At 38.5% G+C, this 25,469-nt stretch overlaps 1 protein-coding gene across 5 annotated transcripts in view; it reads right to left on the bottom strand.

Moving 5' to 3' along the window:
- Positions 1-25,469, bottom strand: part of magi3a (membrane associated guanylate kinase, WW and PDZ domain containing 3a) — a 93,602-nt gene that overhangs the window by 9,681 nt on the left and 58,452 nt on the right. For 2 of the 5 annotated variants that reach the window (XM_079477491.1, XM_079477492.1), the window contains exons 3-10: positions 24,765-24,884; positions 19,063-19,269; positions 14,356-14,527; positions 12,907-12,986; positions 12,506-12,563; positions 10,543-10,658; positions 5,095-5,286; positions 1,906-2,472 (exon numbers count right to left, since the gene is read on the bottom strand). In XM_079477491.1, the coding sequence (XP_079333617.1) occupies positions 1,906-2,472; positions 5,095-5,286; positions 10,543-10,658; positions 12,506-12,563; positions 12,907-12,986; positions 14,356-14,527; positions 19,063-19,269; positions 24,765-24,884 (1,512 nt within the window). Of the gene's footprint in view, positions 1-1,905; positions 2,473-5,094; positions 5,287-10,542; positions 10,659-12,505; positions 12,597-12,906; positions 12,987-14,355; positions 14,528-14,601; positions 14,771-19,062; positions 19,270-24,764; positions 24,885-25,469 lie in introns of those variants that run through there. The other 3 variants (XM_079477489.1, XM_079477490.1, XM_079477493.1) reach the window with 2 other exon arrangements.

The following is a 25,469-nucleotide window of genomic DNA, read 5'->3' as shown; positions in this document are numbered from 1 at the left end:
CTCAGGAGCTGTCAATCTCCAAGAGATAAAAATCAGCATTTTGTTTGGTCATTTTCGTAGGAAATGACATTTTTTTTCAACAGTGGCCACTAAGAGGCAGCATAATCCACATTGTGTTTAGACATACGTATACAATGAGTGGAAAACTGAAGTAATGTGTGTGTACTGTATGTGCAACAACCAAACACAGGTACATTTTCCTTTATTTGTGAAACACCATCTTTGAAGAACATCTACCTCTTCTTTAGGTATTCATAACAATGTTTGCGCAAGTCTGAGATGACGCATAGTTTACAAACATGTTTGACCTTTGTAACCAGTCTGGCGAAGCCGCTGTGACAGCTGAAACTTGAAGCTGATATTTCACCTGGGCTCCAGACACACCACAGACCAGACATAATATAGATCGATGTAATATGGAGTACAGTCTGTGTGTGCCCACTGCTGTGCATGCTAATATAACCTCCAGATCACTTAAACGCTGTTGGGGGTTTCTTTAAAGGTTCATTACCATTTTGTGGTTAACAGCATGAGATCAGAGGTTTTACATAAACTATTGATAAGTTTGGTCAGCACAAACTAAAGTTTAAGTGAGAGGCAAAACCTGACTTTCATTTTTCTGTGAACACAAAGAAGATATTTTGAGAAATGTCTCTGTGGTTTTGTGGTCATACAGAGGAAGTCAATGGGGTCAATGTTGTTTGTACACCAATATTGTTTAAAATATTATATTATAAAAGTGACATAAGGTTGTGTACATTATAAAATCATTAAAATTTTTGGGGTGAACTATGCTTATAAGAGCATTTAAATAGTCTACATATAAATAACAGTGTAGCAAAGTTTTGTTATTATAGTCTTTATAGTTCTTGTACAATTCTGTGGTGCTACTTATTGTGTTAATATTTATTTTCATGTAGCATCAATGTTTTAGTGTATATTTAGCTCAAGAACATTTTGAGTTTCTAATATTAATTTCGATATATTGGTATATGGCAAATAAACAAAAAACTGTACAAATGTCCACTTATTGTAAACGTTTTCTAATTATCACTGTCAAATTTTTTGGGGGATTTGTTTGGGGGGAAGGGATGATGGAGACTAAATCTGGAACTTTGTGAGGACCGTTTAAGTAAGACGAAAACAATCAAATGTACACTTCTGAAGTCTTGGACGACTCATTTTTAGAAACTGTTATATTAAACTGTTGTTTTTAGCTAATTTTTGCATTTTACTTGCAATACCGAAATGTATAAATGTGTGAAAATTTGTTGTAGTGTTTGTGATTACCGTGATTTTCGCATTCAGCATGTTAATTGGTCATAAAGAAACCGTAATAATTACAGCGAAACACAAGTTTGTGAAACTTATTCATCTATAGACAACTGAATATGGAAATATTCTACCTACTCTGTGTAAGCTACTGAGAAATAAAAACATCTATGCTTATATGCAACTTGAATATTATTACGTAATAATATTGAGCAAAATGATGCTAAACTATATTATTGAATGTCTAGAATCGAGTTGGAAATAAAACCTCTCATTGAAATTATTTTGGTACACTCACCCTATAATGAATACTTTTCTGTATTGACATTTTCTGTTCATCTCTCAAGATTTGTCATTTAGAAAGTGTCTGATCTGAGAGTCTACTGCCAAAGCTGGTTATTAGCTCCGGAGATTTAAAAGTTTAGCAATCAATAAACACTCGACAATGATGTCAATGAGAAGGAAGCAATTCTGCTATGGAACTTTGCTCTAAAAGCTTTCACAAGAAAAGTAATTAAACTCAAAGAAGCCATTATATTAATCAGCACAGATTATACATTACTGTAAGTTTGCTGACCATGCAAATCAATGATGTTTCACAAGCCTGTTTTTCATCACGTTTTCCACACTCACCTCCTCTGAGCACCAGCACGTTGACGGCGCTGCCCACTGGCAAATCTTTCAGGATGTCCACTACTTGTGCGTGGCTGAGGGTCTGCACATTCTGCCTGTTGATTTCCTTTATCACGTCCCCTTTCAGCAGACCTCGACACCACTGGGCATCCAGAATCATCTTCACCTTCTGGCCCAGAGGACAATCCGCAATGGCGAAGCCAAATCCGCTCGGGCCCTTTACCAGAGGGACGCTGACCAGCTCGGGCTGCAACAGGGTGGTCTCCCCCACCTCTGGGAAGCGGCCGTTGGGCATCGCTAGGTGTCTTCCATCAGTGTTTATGTAATGAAGGTCCTGGGGGGAGGGGGTGCCATCTGAATGCATGGGCAAACCGTTCGTCCCTGGCACGCCGGGCATCATCTCCCCTGCGCCCTCTTCGCTGGAGTTGGTGTCCTCTGGCAGTGGGTATCCACGGCACAGCATCATGTCAACGTACTGATTCACGGCAATGGACTGGAACATCTGCACCACATCTGCGTGGGTCTTGCCCAGCACGCATGTGCCGTTTATGTCCACGATGACGTCACCTAAACAAGGGAGGAAGACAAATCATATACATTTTTCATAAACACGCAAGGGATGTTGGGGTTTCTAAAAAGCACAATTATGCAATTAAAAATATCTAGCCAATGCTATAGTTGCAAAAACAAACTAACAAACAGAAAATCCCTCCAGAAATGTCATTGTCATTATAAACAGTGCCTCAGCATCTCCCTTCAGTCAATAGAAAGCTCACTACGGGTTGACAACCCACTAAATCAATAATTTCAATAGGAATTTTAAACAGTTTATTGTCATCCCACTAATAAGCAAAAGTGTTGTCCTGGCTCCTACGTTTTACAGAGAAGTGTTTATTAGTATGAAATGCAGTGATAAAGAGTCAGTGCCCACATAACCATTAGTTGAGCTGAAGTCAATGATCCGGCCTATTGGTTCAGTCTATCTAATGGTAAGTGTGTCTATTGATCTATGCAGAGGGCGTTAAGGGATTCCTGCATCCTTTTCTACCACGAACCAATCAATGGCTTCCTTCCAGGCTTGCCTCATCGCATGGATTGTTAGCTCAGCAAGCAATATGATCAATGCAGAGCGGGCTGCAGGTACAGTACCGCTCCATCTGTGACCTGTCTCTAACACATTCTTCAAACACAGAACCTGTATACTTTTAAACAAGTAAGAGTTTATGTATCTGTGTTTTTCTGCTATTCGTTATATTGGCATTTTGTGTAAATCCTGTCAGTGGCGCAGCAGTCGAGGTGTCATGCAAGGAAAACACAACAGAAAACGGCTGATTTAGCACATTGACTGACCACCCACAGATGTTTTTTGTTAAGTTGTACAAAAAAAAGTCATGCTGTGAAATCATCAACCCCGATCTGACTGGCTTGATATACCCAACAACTTTCAGGACTAAGAGTGTTCACATTGCCAGTCAAAATCAGATTTTTTATCCAATTGGAATCTGATTTTTCTGGAATATATGCATTGGTTTTTACAACAATGACATTGGTCTTCACCAAAAACAACATGGAATAGTTTGCAATGTGGTTTTATAACATCTACATGTAGAGCTGAACTACTTCATCGGCACACTGACAACAACCTTGTTTCATCAACAATTTTTGACGTATTTACATTAAATGATATGCAAAATCCAAGTGGAGCAGGCAAACTAAAAACTAATTTCCAGAAATGTAAGTTGAATAGAATTTTGACCCACATAGTAATGTACTGTATTCTGAAACGGATTTGCAAAAATTTGATTGTGATTTTTTTTACCATTTCCACTTGCAAAATAAGATTAGATTCTAATCAGATACGCACAAAAATCAGTTTCGGACTATCTGTGTAAACAAAGTTTCGGCAAGCATACAGGTTAAAATAATACAATTTAAAGGTCCATTCTATGAGATTTAGCGACATCTAGTGGTTAGATTGCAAATTGCAACCAACGGCTCACTCCACCGTTCTGCCCTTCGAAACACTACGGTGGCTGACACAGAACTAAGATGTAGTCACATTTTCGCTTCTTTGCAAGGTACATAATTACGAAACATGCTCTGTAGAGCAGTTTGTCCATTTAGGGCTACTGTAGAAACAACATGGCGATTTCCATCTAAGGGGCCAACGGTGTATATATATAGAAATAGCTTATTCTAAGGTAATACAAACATAACTCTTCATAATTTAAGAGGTATACCTCTCAAGACAGTTATGTATTTTATGGCATTTCTGTCAATCGATCCTCCAAACAAATTACACATTAGACCTTTCAGGCAATCACCATATTTAAGAACTATAATCAATACATTTTTAAAAGGTCAGTGACATAAGATCTAAAAATATAATAATAAAAAAATAATAAAGATAAAGAAAATTAGTTCGAAGCACTTGGTAGTGAGTTAGGCAGATATTAACCTAATACTAAATTTACATACGAGTTAATTGTACATACTTTAAAATGTGTTAAAAACATCTGCACTTAAAATGTCTTAAATAAACGTATAGAGAATGTAGATTTATGTCAAACAGAGGGCAAAACCTGATAACCAGCCATATAACGCTTAATGGCTTGTTGACAAAATGTACAAATTTGCATAAGGAAATAAGATGCTGATGAATTTACTCCTAAGTGTACCTCAGAGTTGGCTGAAGCATGTGTAGATTCCAACACGTATATATCTTGGTTAAATTACTTCCCAAGTCTATGTTAGACTGAAGTCTCCAGGGAGCTCGTGCACAGAGGCAGTTGTTTCCTCACATTGTAATTGTGTTAGTCTAAGCTCTGCAATTATCACAAGATGCGACGCGGCAGGACCACCAGTTCCCCTGATGTTCCCCCACAGATTCTGATTTATTCTACCACTATCCATGCAATCACGCTGCGTTCCGCAGGATTATTTACTGGGGATCTGGCAACCCGGCAATGCTCCAAGCAATGGAGTCTGGCCAAATAGTATCCCACGATGCACCACACGTCGTACAATTTAAGATTGCAGGGACAGACATGAATGAGCCGGCGTGTTGATGTGGTTAGAGGTACTTAGATCCAATTAATGAGCTGCCTGCTTGAAGGATGGCTTATCAATATTCATAAAATAAGCACAAGCTGCTTCTGAACTAAATGAATAGAAGCCGAGAGGAATTACCAGAAGCGATTTTGTTATCTTGCGCAGCCGGTCCATCTCTCAGGACGTTCTTCACTTGCAGGAATTCGTCCGGCCGATCTCCACCGATGATGGTGAAGCCGAAGCCCTGAGGACTTTTCTTAAGCGTCGTGCACAGAATAGCCCCTTGCAATTGAGACGGATCTCGTGTAAATGCTCTCAAACCGGTTTCATCTAAGAGAGAGAATAAAGAACGAGTTGAGTTACAAGGCCAAAAGTATGTGGACATCAAAAACAACATCCATAAGCGTTTAATTTAAAAACCATGTGTGTTAATAAAGGGTTGACTGCCTTTTGCTACTGTAAAATCTAGGAAGAATAAGGTATTTGTTTCAAAATGAGACAAAGGTGGATAAAACGACACTCAAAAAAGCACTCAAAAGACTCTATTAGTCATTCATATTTAATAAGTAAACAAGGGGAAAGGAAGACAGAGCAAGAGCGTTATTCACGGAGTGAATTATATCCACATACAACACAATTTATCATTATAGTTAATTTATTACTCGCTTTCTAAATTGCATTTACAACCACCAACATATTAACAGCATTATTCTGCTTAAGAAATCTGTGAATGAACAATAGCTAAATAAATACAACTCAAAGGCTCTAGCAGCATTCAACAGAGTTTTCATCTGATGAAACATCCTCTAATGAGCCAATAATCATCCTATTTTCTTCTAATGCCAATTTTGTGAGGTTTAGTGAAAACATGCAAATTTGAGAACTACCGAAATGATGTTGCCATGGTGACCCCTTCACATTGAACTTCTATTAAGTAAACCTGAACTAAACATGAATTTGGGATTTTAGCCACAATGATGATGCATGTGTGCCCACTATATATGATCAATATTTCCAACGGGGTATTACAGAAACGTTTTTGTCATCTCTGTCCTCACCACTTTTCAAAACAAAGTTACACCACTGGGGCTATGCTGGACATTTTGAACCTGTTGGAAAGATTGACATTTTACATTTTTAATGAGATCTGCAATTACACTGTACTGATGTCTGACATCACAGGACATTAATATAGAGGTTTGAATGTATGTTTGTTCACCTGCTCTTTAAACCTTTAAAGAATACCCGCAAAATAATTGAAACAATGCACTAGTATTATTCTCCACTTCACTGATGACGCTTTCTATTTCCCAGGGGGAATATTGTAATTCTGTGGTAGACTCACTGGATATTACAAAAACCTTGAAATGTAGAAAATACCCATGAAATAAAGAACACATTGTTTTATTAACATGTTGGGTAGAACCCAAGAACACTCAACAGTTACATCAGATACAATTTTGCCAGTATAGACAGTTTCAGCAGCAACAGCATAAACAAACGTTATGTGCCAAAACCAGAGCCATTGAGAGAGAGAGAGAGTTGAGTCAACTCCAACAGAACAGTCAATTCCCAGAAATGGCGGTTCATGGAGCCTCTCAATAGTTCCCTGAAGTTACTAGTAACGCAAGCTGCAGCAAAGCAGAACAATTTTGACAAACTTTTAACCCATTGAAAGACGCAAGAAATTGAATAAACAAAAAATTTGAAGAGAAAACACAACTCCCTGGAACTATCTGAAGGCTCCATGAATCATGTGACACACAAAAACAACTTCCGTTGTCTCTCTCTCTCAATGGCTCTTTGCAAAACGTAATTTCTGGTAAGACCTCCGCAAAGAATTTATAATGGTTGAGTAGTTTTAATTGAAAGTGATACAATGAATAAACAATAAAATATGAACATAAATGAATATAAATTAAACATATATTTTTGCCAAACACAGACCTGAAGTTACACACGTACAAACAAGAATAAAACTAACTTAAAGAAATAGTTCACCCCAAAATGAGACGCGTGAGAACCAATGAGATTTGAGGTTGAGATTTGTGGAGCTGGTGTGCAGCCATTACGCATGTTGTTTTGTTATTTATACATGTTCAAAATCTAACGTACCTTTCTTGGTTAAATACGCTCAAAAAAGGTTTCTTTAAAAAGTAGGAAGTAGTAGGATATTTTTTTAATTGCTCAAATTGATAAAAAAAGTAATTTATACCTGGGACAACAATTATAGATTCAATTCATTTTTTGAAGACTTATTCCTCTTTCAGTGTCTCTATACTCTTGTGAACATTTCCTTTGTTATTTGATGTTTACACACCTTTTAAGAGTCCAAACAACATCATTCTGTTAGCATTAGATCAGTCCTGACCTTCTGCTGTAATTGTTTTCTTAAGATGAAGATGTTCAACACGCTGATCCTGGATCAGCCGTAAATTGCATCTCGTAGGCTAATTACAGCCATTTATAACTCAAATAACACAGCGGTGTGATTTATTTTTGGCTCATTTCAGAGTGCCAACAGCATCAGATGAGACCACATCAATCTCATTAGGAGAGCAGGAATGGATATCTCACCATGTGTCGTGGGAATTGGATTTGCATAATAACCACATTGATGAGTTGGACTAGCCCAGGGAAAAGGGATTATGTTGATTATAATAACCGTGACACATATTTGAACCGTATAGCACAGTGAGCATGTTAGCGTCACCGTTTGTTGTGCCATCCTTGCATACTAGATCTCGCTCTCCCGCCTGTTGCGCTGTTTTCACAATTGATCGATAAAGCAATTGTGGAAAGGGGTGGGAGGGTTGGCTTGATGTTTATGTTCACTTTATTATGCATGTCATGCATCATTATCTTTCCTGGAGCAGAACGATGTCAGAAGAATATAATAAAGGTGTAGTATGAAATGGCTATGAACAAAATGCATGATTCATATATTTTTAGCATCATTATTGTGGCTAAAATAACAGTTTTACGATATCTTATTATTATTCTCTCCATTATATTCTGGCTTCTTCTGCGCCAGCTCAACCTCCCATGCCTAAAGCGAGCTGAGCAAATCTGTAAAGCAAAACAGTGCCGTCATTCCTGCCCTTTTCTCATTAAACTGTCCTGGCCAGCTAACAGAGCATAGCATAGCGGTGTAGCGTGTGCTACAACTAATGAGACAGAACAGACATCCACCGCCATCGCTCCAGAGGGAATATGACAAAATCGGTGTTCGGAGGACACAGGAGACAAAGAGACGCGGGGAGTCCAGACAACAAACAGGCGATTTCTGCTTCTCACCGCTTTACCCTTGAACAACCTGAATCTGAACTCAGTCATGTGTTAAGCAGACCAACGAAGGCCAGTGCATCGTTCAGGTCAGTCTGGAAATGATGCCAAGGTGGAAGAAAACAAATGACAGAGCAGAACTGCCTTTCCATCTTTCTAATGGCATGCTGTTGTGGTTAAAATAGACGAGAACAGAATCCCCTTTAAGCTATGCCTGCAATCCAATATGCAATGTGCACTGCACTCAAAATATAGAATCGTGTCCATTGATGTGGCACACTCTTTTTCTCACGTCACATGTGTGGTGGTTTATTAAAGAGAGGATTTGTGCTTCAAATCCTGATATGAGCAAAAGCAAAGACACTTAACTTCTAAATGTCACATGAGAAGACAGCTCAAGGAAGTTTAATGTTAAATCAACAGCAAAACACCATCAACATGAGCGGAAACGTACAAACATGGAGCAGGTGAGTGGAACTGAACAAGCACACGAGCACACGTAAACACACACGCTGCAGATGACAGCACTGCCGGATGTGAGAAAGGAATCTCTGAGCCACTGGGATTAGCTGAGATCATATCCAGCACAGATGTTGCTCATGTTCCTCTGATGCAAATGCTTCACTTCATGAATCCACTTCACACTGTATACTGGGTAATAAATGGTTACGTTTTAGTTGATAAAAAAGGTGTTTATCTACAATGCTGTGCTACTCTCAAATCAAAATGCTGGGTTATTACAATCCATTTTTGGAAAATATGGAAAAACCCAAACCCTGGTTTACATTATTCTATTAGATTAATATATTTTTCAGAGCGCGCTTGTCTAAATTTAGTTGGTACAATCAATTCGTTCCATTCCCAGATCAATTATTTTAAATTGAAAATTCTGTCAAAATAGACACAGTCACTGGAAACTCATTCAATTTATTTTGTCGAGGACAAGAGTAGTTATCAAAATATTAAAGCCACTCTTTGCGAAAAAACAAAACTGCTAAGTGATCACTGGATGTCAAATTCCATTTGGTTTATTGAATAAATCACATATTAGGCTGGAATGAAAACCCAGGCTCCTTTGCTTGCTAACTGATATATGTGCAGCAGTCTAACAAGCCTTAAACATACTGTCTAATAAAGAGTCCTTAAAGTGATCGTTCACCCAAAAATTTAAATTCTGCCATCATGTACTCATCCTCTTGTCATTTCAAACCTGTATGACTTTCTTTCTTCCGCAGAACACAAAAGAAGATATTTTGAAGAAAGTTGGTAACCGAACAGCGCTGGCACCTATTCACTTCTATTGTATGGACACAAAACCAATGCAAGTGAAGGGGCACTACCGTGGTTCAGTAACCAACATTCTTCAAATTATGTTATTTTGTGTTCTGCAGAATACAGTCATGCATATTTAAGTGGGTCAATGAATTTAATGAGTCAATGGTTACAAAATTGTCATTTTGGGGGAAATATCTGGATATCTAGAGTTTTGAACAGTCCAAATACAGTGATTTTGGGCAAGAGGTGGCAGCAAAGATTGTTTTGCTTGTGGAAATTAAGGTCATTGAGAGGATTGTAAATCAGGGAAATAAAATAGCTGGGAGGATGCAGAGGACTGTGGCCTAGTTGTATTCTAGACAGGTTTTGGGTAAAGCTCAGAGCTTATTATCAGATGATTCCCAACCATTGCATCATGAGTTTCACCTTCTCCCTTTCTGGCATTTTTTACAGAAAAACAGCAACCAAACCGGTCTAGACATTCATTAATCCCCTCAGTTGTAAAGTTTTTTAATTTAGGGTAATATGTATATATATATATATTCTCTTGTTTGTTTTGTTTGTGCTTCTGTTGTCTTAAGTGATTTGCTTATATGCTGCAACCTGTCATTCACCAGAAATTGAACATCAATATTTGTGCCTTTTTAATATCAACTTTTGTTATTACCATTTATGCTCTTAATCTTTCTATGCCATTACCACACAGGAAACAAGGAGCGAAGTAGCCTATTCCAAGTACCCACAATCCATTTCATTAATTTTCAAGGGGTACAACTCATTTTTTGAGGAGAATCGCCATAATGAGGTCTAAACTCTGCCTATCATTTCCCGATCTCCTCTTTGTCCTATTGTTTTCTGTCACCTCACCTGAAAAAAAAAAGTTTAAACCAGTCTAGGCTGGTTGCTGGTCTCAAGCAGACTGTAAAGTTTAGTGGTTTTGGTCACTTGTTTGCTACAAAACAGCTTGGTGGTAGAAAATGGCAGCTTGAGAGAATAAAGAAGAAGAAAGTAAGGTTCTGTTTTTACTTAAAGGCGTTGGTTCTGCAGCTGCTGCTGTTGGCTGACTGGATGGAGACTCATGGACGATTTTCTTCTTTGCCTCCAGCACCGGATTCTCAAACTGAGTCTTCTGATTGATGTGGCTGAAGGAAACAGTGAGAGTCAGTGTAAAGAACTCAACGCGGCAGATGACACACTCGCTTACACAAACACACACTGAGGAAGGAACATTAGCGATGCCTATCTGTTTATGCAAACAGTCAGGGTGAGTGAGAAACAAAACCGTGTCGGAGCCAGAAGGTGAAGCGATGTGCGCATGCGTCTCTTCCTGTTTGTTGTCTACAAAGCATTCGCTGACCAAAGTCACTTTTTTCTTCACCACAACAAATTGGTGAATGAACAGTAAAACATACGGAGATGGAAAAAGGGACATTCAAATTGTTGGAGGGTTTTGTTCACCAAATGTTGACTAAACGTTTGAATCTTAAAGGGATCCAAAAATGAAAATTCTGTCATAATGTACTCTTGTCGTTTCAAACCTGTATGGCTTTTCCTTTTTTTTTTCTGCAGAACACAAAAGAAGATATTTTTTAAGAATGTTGGTGACTGAACAACGGCGGTACCCATTGACTTTGGCATTGGTTTTGTGTCCATACAATAGAAGTGAATGGGTAACGCCATTGTTTAACTACCAACATTTCTTTAAATATATTTTTTTGTGATCTACGGAACAAAGAAAGCCATAAAGGTTTGATATGACAAGAGGGTGAGTAAATGATGACAAAATGTTAATTTTGGGTGGACAATCCCTTTAAGAGATACTTGTATACCATCAGTCGTGCATATATTTAAGAGTTTATAAAAATTCCATGTTAGATTGTCTGTTTTTTGTACGGTTTATGCTCTGAATTAGAAAAATAAATGACTTCAACTTCTCCGAAACAGACTTTATATCATTAAGGCAAGTTTGTCTTTTTAGTATAAATGACCATGTTTATCTTTTATAAATATGTCCTACGTTTAAGAAAGATATACAGAATATTTAATGAATCTCTTAATAAATCATAAAAAGTTACACGCAAAGACACACCTTGCACATTCAAACTTCTCTAAATTTGTTTTGTTGTTTATAAGCTGCTAAAATGCATCAATATTACCTTGGCAAGAATTTCCAAAGACAAAAACTTCACACACTTTCGCTTCCTGCAGAGGTTTGCGCTGTACCATGTTGTTTTATCCCCTCCTTCCCCCCCAGGGCTGAATTTAAAGTGAGGACTGAACTCTGTCTGTATTATGTGGTTTTGCTTTAACTGTTGTACCTGCTGTTTTCGAGTGCACCTCAGGAAAGCTTTTAACAGCCGCGGATACTTCGCTAAATTAGTCGGCATACTGCGAATCTGCAGAAGAAAGGTGCCGTTTGCGTTTTCTCGGCGTATGACTCATGCCGAGATGTATCCACCCAATCCACAGAGAGTGGATTGCTAAAGTTCGCGCTTCTGATCGTTCGAGAAATGCATAATGAGGCATTGTGTCATGCCATATTCACTTGACAACGTGAAGCAATGTTTTGTTGACCTTCTTGCGAAAACATTGCGGAGTGTCGGTGATGACCTTACACGAAACGGCATTACAATCGAACGTTGTATTGGCTTCCTTTGCTTTGACACTTCTCGGCTATCTTGCCGGCTATCTTCATCAAATTTGATATCCCACAATGCTTTGAAAGCAGAAAGTTAGCAAACCGGGCTAGTATGATGATCGAAAGGTGATATTGATTTACGTTTCTAACAGTTACTTACAAACTACTGAATGATATGCAACTACTACCAAATGAAAGTAATTGCATACTTAAAAGAAAATGCTGCTTAGAAAACAAAAGGACAGATGCAAACTAGCCACAAAAACATTGGTAAAGTAAACCAAGATGTTGTGGACAGAAATCTGCCATCCATCATTCTTACAAGGCCATAAATAATACAAGCATACTCACTCCACGTAATAAGTCCCATACTGTGGGTCTTCAATCTTCTCCCAACCATATGGAAGCTCTACAGAGAAGCAGTCGGGCACATCAGAGGCAGCTATAACAGATGCAAATCACACAAATGCTAAACTCTAGGGGGTTTGATTTTCTGACAGTAAATTTATGAGATGCCAAACATCAGGTAAGTAAAGACGTCTGCCTGGATTTTGACATGTTTTTTGGAAGACATCAGAAGAGAGAAATGACTTTCAAATCATGTTTTCCTGTGATGGTGGAGGTGTGGGGATGCACTATCATGACATGACACACTGATTTTAGTATGTGTCCATTATGAAGACGGGACAGAGATGTCTAGAGCCTCAGCCTGTTTACTTTGGTGTTCGATTCATAATGGAAGGCTGTCTTACCTCCTTCCTCGCATTTTTCTGGAGGCTTGGCTTTCTTTGCCAGCCGTGGATCGAGCCAGGTCGTGGTCTTGGAATTGTGACTACACAGAAGGGGGGGAAAACATTAGTAAAACAAACACCTGGAAGGCATAGTAAGCATGCGTGCTCTTTTATTACATTAAACATCTAAAGGAGACGATTAATCAAAATGAAACATTTAGAATTTGTTTTGAGAAACAATGCAGCCGTCAAGCTCCAAAAGAAATAAACAAACGCGGTGAAATTATTGCTAAATGAATTCACGGCCTCTATTCACTTACATGATTAAAAAATAAATGATTAGACAAGGCGGTCCATTTTGCGGTCAATAACGTGGCATTTCTGAATCCCACAAACCTTGAATATCATGACCTACATCACACAACTCATATCGCTGCTGTCCCCCTGAAACCTTGTGTCTCCACATTTCGTGATAAATCATTTTTATTAGTCACCCTTTTTGTTTGTCAGTGGTTTTTGCAAATATCTAACTAATAAAAACTTTGACAACATGGTATTTAAAAAGCACAATTTCCTGAAAAACAGCAAATTTGGGCATCCAAGGTTTCGGAAGGACAACGACGATAGGTATAACTTGACAAAACCCCTTCCACAATCAAACATAGATTTTGATTAAAACGGTAAAAGATCAATTGTAAAATATGAAAACATACTTTAAGCATAAATGTGCGCTAAAACTATCATAATACATCGGCTAAAGAACACAATTACTACTGTTACTATAACAAAACCATGGTTAATTTTCTCAAGGGTCTGCTATTTTTGTTACTGTAATACATACTGCTCAGTGACCGTTTACAGTCAGTTTTTCCTCAGTGGAAAGATGCTGTATTTTTAAGAGGAAAATGCCACCCATCACATTAAAACGTTATCGAGTCCTTTTCAAAAACCACTTCAAGTTGTCAGTTCTCGGGAGGGGTGGAGAGTCTACTTTAAAAGAAAAACCTGAAATATTAATGACAAGGTGCAGGTCGTCCTCTGAGACTCATGCAGACAGACACGCTCATGGAAGCAAGGCCTGCTGGGAGGGCTTCACTTAGCCGATTGTTTGTGGCGCTCTGAGAATAAACTATTGATCTGCAGGCTCTCTCTTCTTTTGTGCGGACAGCAGAGATGCTCGGCTGTGACCACAGACACAGGTAATGGACACTGGGAAAAACACAAGGTAGCATAGTTTCCTCAGTGTCAGTGGGCTCGAAAAGAATTCCCGTGATCTGCCACTTGGTCCCGTTATAATAAATCGCAGAACAAAATAAAAATATGGAACCAGAGAAATTTCTTTGTTCTTATGTTTGAAAAATAAACGTGAGTACCCCTGTTAACTTGAGTATGATTCATAGAAACAATGAGAAACTTGGCAGAATGCTGCCAATAAGATTGTACTTTCTATAAACAAGAAAAGACACTCACTCAATAAAGTAGACCATCCCCGTCTCCGTGTAGGCCATCTCCCAGCTCTTGGGTAATGGCTCCTGGCTCTCATCACGTGGCAAGCTGTTCCAGGTGCGAAAGTCCATACCGCTGCTGGACTGTGTGTAGCTGGGCACAGCCCTCCTCCACTCTGGTGCCTCGAGTTCTGTGACTGGAAAGAAAACAAACGAGTGAGCGGGACACAGTGAGAGAGAAAGAGGTGGAGAGAACGTACATGAGTATTACAGCAATTCTGTCCAGCAGAACGAGGTTTCCAACTTTCTTGTGAGAGACAGAATCAGACAACAAGAGCCACAGGATTTGCATGTTAGGAGAGCTGAAGGCAAAACCTGACCAATGCTTCCGTGAAGGTGATATCTGAGAAGAAAGTGTGTCTCTGTTTGTCGTTGTGTGTGTGTGTGTGAGTGTGACATGCTTACTGTATGTCAAAGGGGCAGGGCTCAAAAAAGGGGAGGAGAATGGACACTCGGAAAACAGAACGAGAGAAATTAGATCAACCAACATGCATTTGAACCAAACCAGACTGATATACAGCCTTTGTGAGACTTAAGCTATAGATTTCATTATATTTCAATGACATATTTTAAAACAACAAGTTATGCACTTCAATCTTTCACTGTTCAAGCAAATAAGAGTTTAACCTAAAGGAATAGTTCACCCAAAAATGAAAATTCTGTCATCATTTACTCGTCCTCCTGTCATTTCAAACCTGTATGACTTTCTTCAACAGAATACAAAAGTATTTTGAAGAATGTTGGTAAACGAACGACGGCTTTGTGTCCATACAATAGAAGTCAATGGGGTCCAACGCGTTGTTCGGTTACCAGCATTCTTCAAAATATCTTCTTTTGTGTTCTGCAGAAGAAAGTCAAACAGGTTTGAAATGACAAGAGGGTGAGCAAATGACAGAACTATTCCTTTATGAATGTAATAATGTGTGTCAATTTAGAGTTATTTCATATGTTATATTGTATATATAATATTATATTATTACATTTGGATCGTCACCTTGTAGATATCCTAGTTACACATTTGCAGCGCGAAGGGAAAAACGCATATATCGAAATAACAAGTCTGATAATATTTTGCTGACACGTTCATGATCAAAGGCTGCTCATCTGAATGATTCCCAGTCGGTGACAGGACGCGGCATGGGTGACGGATGAATCAGCACTTGTTGTTCCTCTGCTGTAACCATGGCGGCATCATTTATGACACAAGCGGTAACACAAGCACTTGCATTCAAACGTGCGCACGAAAGCAAGTATCGTATGAGGCGTTTTGTGCTTGAGAGGGTGAGTGGAGAGAGACACGGGGATAAATGGAAAAACATTGAAAAGATAAAAAGGAACTCTGCTTGCTTGTGTGTTTAAAAAGTTGCGTAAAAAGCAGACGAACACAATGTGTTGCGGTGTTAAAAGTGGTCTTGTATGCTTTGCTAACGGTAAAGGTTTGCTTCTATGGAAAAAATATGTATTCAAGTCCAACAATTGTCTGCTTCCCACACAGTCTTTATAGCCTGAGGCGATATGAGTGTACATTCATGTAAGACCGTATCTATCCTATCTGGCCATTAACACGTATATATACAAACATAACAACAAAATACAATTCATCGGGTTTGATGCAGAAAACAGTGATTCTGTATCGACAAGACTTTAAGTATAGCAAGTTTCATTCTGTTAAACCACATAACGGCCCAAAACTGAAAATGTCTCTGGATGTTGACCTGCAGCAAAGTAAGTGTTGCGAAATTTGCACTTTGCAAAATGTAGATACTGTTGCCATTTGCTTCTCGTCCTTGTGATTTGGTTGTGCCAGAGGGTTATATAACAAACTATACAATCGTAATGTAGAACAGCTGTTAGGCATCTGGCCCAAATGTATTCACGGAGACGAATGCAGCCAACAAAACCTCTCTCAGCTCTTCCAGAAACTTATTTTGGCCGTAGTGGTGAAGTGATTTTTCGCTGTTGACCCTTTGAAGAACTTTTATTTTGGTTTTCAAGAACTTTCTGTTACATAAGGATTAGAGTTTTGTTGGCATGAATGTAATAGTTGACATGAGAAAGACTAGAAGCTTAAATCCCAGACAAAGTTGTTTAAAATTATGACGAGGTTTCTTTTTTATTTATGTTTTCATTTCGGCTTCACTAAAATTATAGTTTGAGATTTTGCCTGTGGGCATCTATAAAATCGATCATTAATTCTGAACAAAAGTAAATCTAGAGAAAACCTTACACATACATTTAGTCATTTATCAGACGCTTTTATCCAAAGCAACTTACAAAGAGTTCAGGGAGCAACAAGTGATCTCATACAAGAGCAATAGTACAATAGGTGCAAATAAAAAGTTACTAGTTTCAACAAAAAGTTTCAACTTTTCAACTAGTTTCAATATTAAGCGTGCCAAAAATAAAGGAAGCCGTATATTATGGGATACGGCAGCAGTTCCCATGGTGATCAATCCCGCTAACACACAGGGCTAGTTCTAAGATTTCAGTCTTATCTGAACGTGAGCTGATGTGCAAAGAAGCCACAAGTTAAAATCTTGCTCAGTTGACAACATTATAAAATAAATCAAAATGCTTCTGTGTCAACAGATGTACAGTACATCAGCAACTTTGGTTGCGTTTTATTTTGTGAATTCACTGGAACAGAGAGCATCCAGATGAAATACAGAGCACTGATGCCCTACGTTGCTTATGATATAGCCATTTCTTGAGATAATTTAAGATAAAAAAGCCCATTAAAAGGATCTAATCCACTAACTAATTCTGTTTGCCATTATTTTCCCTGCTGATTTATAATTCCAAGACGTTTTCCTCTCTGTATCTGATAGATTTATTAGATGAGAGTCACGTTCTCTGCATTTGCGAGGTGCATTAGAAAATACAACCCGCCGCATGATCCAGGAAAGCCAAACCAAACTCCTCTCTCCAAAGACCCAAACGGGGCAGCCTCTCAGCCTATGCTTTGAAGAACTAGGCCTTTATAAAATTGAAATAGTTTAATCTTTATTCAGTTTTAATAGAAGCTCCACAGGCATTATTGAGCATTTAAGCCAAAGTTAATAACGTACACAGAGGTTCTCAGAACACATGCTATGAAGCCATCTTGAAATACTATCTTTGATAGTGATCTTTACATTAACAAATGATAAATTAAAAACACTTTTCTAAACGGAGATTAACCATATTTTTAGAATAAGGTTTCTAAAAATGTTTTATCAACAGAGAGCTGAAAATAAACACGGAGACAAACTTTCCACTTACATTAATATATCAATTTCACCAGCCTAACAGCATGTGGGTGGCAGGAGTGCACACTAGAGTATCTGTCACAAAATCTAACCAAAATCTCAATCATTAATGCTGAAAAAATGACTGTTGAAGACAAATAATAAGCCTGAGAAAGCTTTTTAATGAGAATGTAGAAGAACGCAGGGGTTGGTTTACTGAGTGTCCAAAACACTTTTATGCCTTACAGTAAACAACAGCCTCTTTAACATGCTCATTACCTTAAGTGATACCAGGCGTATGCTCATTTATTCAACATGGGTTTTATTCCACTGGTTTATCGCTGCAGTAACTCATGTAGACGAGGCATGCCATCTACATTGAAGTAGTTAATCCAAAATTTGTGTCATTATTTAGTCACCCTAATAATGTTTCAAACCCATTACAGGTAAAGAGAAAATACTTTCTTTGGTGAGAAAGACTGCTCACTCTGTTCTCTTTTTTCATAAAATTAAAGGTATGATGACTGAAGCTAACCTCTCCTTTTGTGTTCCATGGTTTGGAACAAAATGTTTGGGTGAAATGTCCCTTTAAAGGTCCAAAGAGTATTTTTTTGTTTTTATTACCTTAGAATGAGCTGTTTCTATCTACATACATTAGGGGGTCCCCTTGCATGGAATTCACCATGTTGTTTCTACAATAGCCTTAAGCAAACTAACTGGACCTTTAAAGGGCCTTTCTTATTAACTTCAATTGTTTCGTCAAAATCCAAGATCAATCCCAGTTTACCAAATTTAGCCCAGATTGCTTCCATACCTGCCTTCATAAATTATGATGATGACCTGAAGGTCATCCCCATTACAGACCTCCACCTATATCCACTGCTTACCGGGTCACCAATATTAAACTCCTGTGTGGACATTACTACGCCATAGCTGTTTAAAGGCAGGCTTTCCTAGCCACCTGTCCTGACCCAATCCATCAGTAGATTATCGGCTTCCTGAGTCAGGAAAACGGCATGTGTGGAAAGCTGAAGAACCACAAAGCTGTGTGCTCGGCCCTCTTAAACTGACTGGACATCCATGATACCTACAGTGATCAGCATCAAATCTGATGCACTACCAGCATTTTACAATTGTTCAACTTGCAAAAACTCTGGGAAAAAATATAACATCAATCGTATCATTAAATGTATTACCATAAAACTTGAAAATTACACATCGGAAAACCTGGTTTTATAGACTGTTGCAAAAAAATCACTTACCAACCGTGGCTTTGCAAAGTTACAAATCTTTCAACTGTGCTGAGTCACATCTATACCCATTTATGCAGTATTGATTTTTGTATTCCCTTCCGGATAATTTATACTGCACAATAGTGAAACTACATACATTATGTTCAAAACTTATTGAGTTAATGTACTTGATGGCTGGTTTCACTATCTCACCTGTCAGGCCGTTTACTATAGGCTGTTTCTCTTCCTCGTCCTCTTCCTCCGGAGCTGCGCTGTCCTTCCTATCCATTTTACTGACAGACGTGGTGCGTTTGCGTTGGACCTCGGTGTCAAATTCCTCATCAAAGAGAACCTGGTCCACAAGGTCTGACTGCACAGGACTGGGTTCTGCTGGTGGCTTTGGGGTGCCATAATAATTTCCTGAAGAAAAAATAAAAATCAAGGTTATAATAGTTGAAATCGTAAAATATCAGGCTAAATTATATTTTTAAAAACAAAATGTACTACAATATTTTATATATAATATAAAAAAAAAGTATCATAATTTTTTCTCTCTTTAGACACTTTATATTTTGATATAAATAATAATAAGTAAAAATATAATAGTACTAGTAAAATTAATGATCATAGTTTTATTATTAATAATAATGACACAAAAATTATGGTGTGAAAAACTGATACAGAAACAAAAAACGACAAGTCACACTCAAACTCGAATCCCCTGCATGGCCGCACACCTGAACGTGTCGCAGCACTGTTCAGCCAAGGAAGGCTTTTTTTTCCAGACATGCTTTACAGATGTCTGGTGTCATATGCAGTGTGTCGAGTATAAATGACCAAACCTCAGGCACACTGAAAAATCTTCCTAAAGCGCTTTGTCTTTCAGACTCGCTGGTCGCTGAACTTGCAGAACAGCATTGTAATGCCACAGAACTTGAAGTATTTCCTGCGGCCTTACACTGTTCAGTAAAGCTCATAAGTCTTGTTTGTTATTCGTCAACACTGCAGCTTGGCACCCTGCAGTGCTCCACTGGACCAAGACGCAGCGCTCTGCAATTTTACTCTTATTTATTGGAAACGGTCTCTTATTGGAGTTTAAAGCTGTGTTCTAATTCACAGTCTCTGCTGTATGTAGTTTTCAGTGCTCCATACACACGGAGCAGGAAATATCTGTAAGAGTTGACAGAACTTTACAAAAAAAGTCACTGTACATATTGCACACAAACATACAAATAAATACATAACCATTTTGAAATTTGAGCACACCCTGACTAGCCATGCGGCTTCTTCTGAGTGAGCTGAGAGGTCTGTCTCATAAGTTTTATTGTCCTGAGCCCTGGATGCCTGCCCGTGTAAGAAAGGTCTCACCAGACCACATGTGAATCTAAACCAATGTACCATTTTATGTCGTTTTCTAGTGGAAGCTGCTGACCTACTTTCTCAACAATTCACAATAACACAGTCTACCCGACCGAACGAGAAAGAAGTACGGGACAGGCGAGATCTCTGAGAATTATTGATTCAATTGCCCTTCTGGACAGCTTTGGGATCTGGAGAGCTGAACATGTACTAACATTACGCTGTCAAATACTCTGATATCCCAATCTACTCAAATGCCGTCACATTATAGACGTTCAGGGACATGGACCGGATTGAAACAAGAAAAGGTTATTGCTTTAAACAGAGCACAATTCCCATCTGAAAGATGACAAATAAAAACGCAGATGTTTTCCCTACAATGATCAAATTGTAGCCAACCACCCTCACAAAGACACCACTGAGCGCCGACACGAATAAAGACCATGTTGAATCATTTATTTTGCAGCGTGATTGACTATGCGCCAACCTGTTACAGCAGCTGCATATTCTTTAGGACTTTTGTGGACATCTAAGCACACACAAGATGGACAGTGCTTTAAGCGAACTGTATTGTAAACATCTGATATCAATAAAGGGATATTATCGTATCCCCTGTATCATGCCTAATACGTTCTACATATATCCCAGCAGTGCATTGGATAAAGATCACATTACACAGCGAGTAAAGAGGGAAGTGACTCCCTCTGCAGTTTAATATCCAAGGCTGTGTGTAGAGTTTAATGCCTGAGCACAAACAGCAGCGGTTTAACTCAAGAATTGCGAATCTCGAATCGACTATGATTCGATGCATTTTGTCCCCCAATTCGAATGTATTATTAATGATACAAACTCGTTTCCACTCAGAATTAAACTTGTGTCAAGTTTTAACTGTCACGCAGTTTGTGCCAGTTTCTAATAGTTTTGAGGTGCCGCTTTGATAAGACGTGTTTCCTTAATAACGCAAGCAGACGCACTGTGGCATCAAGTTAGTGGTTTACAGCCTTACCATCCTTCAACAGCTTTAAAACACGATCCAAGTTCAGAAGTATACAATAATGCGCTAAATTTAAACACAGCTTCCTGCACACTAAACACATCGAGAGAGAGAGTCTGACAAACACTGCAGGAAAGACGTATTTTATTTGACTTGCGTCGCTAAGAACATTTTCAAATAAGAAAATATGTTGGCACATATTATAACTGCTTAACATATGTGTTATGTTTAATAACACGTTGATTATTTGTTTTTATGGATCGCTGCAGTTATCTTATATCTCCCTCCTGATGCATCTTAAAAATGATTTTCCACTTTCCACAGCTCTTTAAATAATATACATTTTAAACTTACTCATAAATTGGCTTGCGTAACATATTCATATACGACGTTACATTTAATTCATCCCAAAGTGTAAATCATTTTACAATGTTCTCTACCAAGCAGCAAAATCACAGGCCTAATCTGCTATTTAACATGAATTAGAACACAAAAAATCAGTAGGGATCAGAATGTCGGAATACTTCAGTCATTTTTCTCAGGCTTTGACTTAATTATACCCGTGCATGCCGCGCAGTAGAAAAGAGCCATCAAATCATGACCACAATCATGCCATGTCACAGCCGTCAGGGTCCCGTGTCAAACAGCGGCCACAGCATGATGGATCACTCACAAACAGCGCAATGCACCATCCTTGATTAATGAGCATAAAAACACACATGCGGCGCAGCGGAGGGGACGGTCGTCCGCTGAGATCCGTGATATTTGTTAGCATTAATCTGTGGGTGATGGCTGGCCGCTGTCGGAGGGAGAGGGATGATTTGAAACCACCTTCCTTTCACACTGAATAGCACACAGGAGAAATGAGAGAGACGGGCTGATAGCAGGTAGTTATTTAAAATGTGACTCTCTTGTGTCAAATAAATAACATCATGTCGGCTCCGCCGTCCCAGATGAACTGACGGAGGATGACGATTCAACCGTGACGATCAACTAGCACTACAAATACAAACCTGTCACTGAAATTTTCCTTGGATGATGTTTACTCTCTCGGTACACAACACACACACGCAATCTTAAACTTGCATTAAATGTGATCTGACTTATCTCTAACCTTTACCCACTCCGAGCATCTGGTAGTATAATAAAAGAAAAAGCATTGCACTAGAAACACAGAACGAGCCGTTCAGACACAGTTCTCTTTCTAACAGTTACTGAAAACCGAATAAGAGCCTTTCAATTTCTGGTAAAGAGCACATTATAACATTATCCTTTGATCGTAACTGGTAACTGGATGTACTCGAGTCAGAGAGGTCAGGTCAGGCCATCTTGATGTGTGAACCCGTACTGGAGGTGTTGGGGGAACTTTCATTTGATGGAAAATGGCCAGTTATTGCTCACAATTAAGAAAACTATTTACAGTAAGATTCATTTCCCCCAACTAACTGCTAGTCAGTGAGAATAGTTGTTAAGACAGTGCACTAGTGACTATGCTTATGCAACTGGCCCATGATATCAGACATGATGAAGACGACTACAGCTTTCTGGTACATTATAGACAGTAATAAAGAGAAGGTCTGATTGGCCGAAGTGTTATCATTGCGGGCGGAAGTTGATTCTGTTTCTTAACATGGGTCCCTCTGAGAAGCTTCAAATAATGTTTTAACTAGAGATTAAAGAAACATGTGGGAAATTTGCATGTTCTCCCTACTTATTTAAGTCACTATGGTCCAAAGAATAAGGTTTACTCCTTACAACTTCAGTGATGTCAGCATAGCCGTGAGCATGTTCCACTAAGACTGACAACAAAATAAATACGCTTCGTCATTTTAATTACTATATATTTTTATAAATGGTTTTGCTTTAAAAATGTGTTTATTTATTATATAAATGCTATTTTGTCTGATACGCATGTTGTTTTCTAATGCATTGCCATTCACACATTTCAGTGAAGCTCATCTTTATGCATTTCGGCGGTCAATGTACCTTGAAAAAGATAATTGCTTTTTACCTTCCAAAATCTTGGATGTTCAAATTTGCTGTTCTCAAGTAAATGGAAAAAACACTGTACCTTTTAAATGATTAAAAACGGTGTTGTTGTTTTTAACTAGCACTCTTAAATACTTTAAATTGGTTAAATATTTGCCAAACCCAGTGACAAAGAAAAAGTGTAACTAATAATAATGATTAATGGCAAAAATTGAAATCACGGAATATGAAAAAATAAGGTTTTAAAAGGACAGCCAAGATATCCAAACACGAAATTTCACCTTACAAGTAGTTCACTTCAAAATTCGCCCCCCCCCATCGACTTTCCATAGTAGGAATAAAAATGACTATGAAAAGTGAATGTGGGCAAATTTTGAAGTGAACTACTCCTTGTTAGGTGATATTGCGTGTTTAATAACACTTATTTGCTTATAACTCTCTGAACAACCCTGTATACAAGCAATAGCCTAAACACATTTACATGCTCTATATATCATGCTTGTTTCAAGCATCATATTCTTGTGCAACTTTACTCAAGGGAGGACAAGAAATAACGGACCAGAACTGCCGAGTGTAAAGCGATCCTTCGAACTGAGACCCTACGAGTCAAAGAAACGAGCCAAATGTTTCATTTACAAGGAAACGCCCCAGTAAAAGTCATTCCCCGTGACCTTTACATTGACCAGATTTACTTTAACCCTGGGAACTACAACTGAACCTTCCCATTAAACAAGGCCACCCGGTGACTCAACAGGCGATCATTAACCAAAGCAACCACCTTCCCATGCGCCCAAAAGTTGACACTTCACCGCACACTTCTAGTGCAGCGTTGATCAGCGATAAAACTCTTGGGATAAGTAAGATATTTTCCTAGATGATGTAAAACGTGGGATTTGAACACCTCTGCTATTGAAAGTCAGTGGGAGCTGTTTGCGAAATAAAACAAACGCCCAATAGCACCGATCAGCACGCTTGTCTCTCTTCATTAACATATAAATATGTTGTGAATCAGTAACTGATTGCTGCGGCTACACGGTAATGTAACCCACATGAACGTCTGCTATGCTAATGCATTGAATTAAAAAGCAATACATCAAGAATACAAGAAAGCAATGCTCTAACATCCACTGAGATGACCTAGTTAAAGTGCTGGTAAGGCGGTACTTTGTTATTCCACCTCTTTCATCTCTTTTCTATCCTTTCCTTCTCATTCGCCGCCTTTTCTTTCTCGTTCTTCTCAGGTTGGTTCATCAAAACCTCATATTAAATTCAAGGCTAAAGTTTGAAAATCGCCCACTGACTTTGATTTACAGAATGCCACGGGTGATAATGTCACTATAATCCTTCGTGCATTTATTTACATAATGAAATGCGATTGATCTTCTCTTTTTTTCTATACTGTGCACATTGCAGTTGCAACTGACGTTCATTTCATTAATGCAAAACCAAAACCTAAAGCCGACATAAAACTTCAACACTTGAAAAATGAAGTTAGTGAAGCTTTTCTTTCAGTATAACATTCATGCCCACAGAAATGAACCTTGACTCGCTGTTCCTACACACTTTTACGTACCATCATAGGTTCCACTCTCCAGCAGCAGCCCGCTCTCCTCCAACACACGAAACTCCCCCGCGCTGATGAAATTATAGTCCACTCCCGGAACCTCCCCTTCCCGAGGTTGCCTCGTGGTACCTACAGAAACAAACATGACCAAGATTCACAAAATAGTAGGTGAAAATACTTCCTCTGTGTGCAGAGTGCCTTAAAAAAAAAAGAGTTGTAAAAGGAAAGGTTACCCTAAAAAGACATTCATCGTGCTATGCTTAGATCATGTATGAAGCATTAGAAGTTATATTGTGCACAAGTGACATACAAAACACTTCAATTCATTTTTTATGGTTTTTTGCATCATTCTAAACCTTGAAACCTCCAGTTTCCATTCAATGTTACAGTGAGAAAAAAGCAACCTGTGAACTGCTTAAACTTTTTATAAGGTACATAAAGGAAATGTAAGTAATACAGATTAAGAACGATAAAATTGGGGAAAATGACATTTCTGGGTGAACGATACCCTTAATAACATTTTATTGTGGTTAAAATGCATTTGACCTTCATGAGTGTCACTTTACAATGACAATATTTTACTGTGGAACTCATGAGGACAGCTAAAAAAACAGGGCTTTGATCGAAGCTGTTATGTAAAAAACATCAGATCCGATATCATATCGCCTTGCAAGTTTTTCACAACAGTTGTATTTATTCGTCTCTGTTTTAACA

Source organism: Barbatula barbatula, assembly GCF_947034865.1.
Source record: "Barbatula barbatula genome assembly, chromosome: 17".
In the NCBI taxonomy this organism is placed as follows: domain Eukaryota; kingdom Metazoa; phylum Chordata; class Actinopteri; order Cypriniformes; family Nemacheilidae; genus Barbatula; species Barbatula barbatula.
The sequence above is the reverse complement of the archived record's forward strand: the minus strand, read 5'-3'. Positions and strand labels throughout refer to the sequence as shown.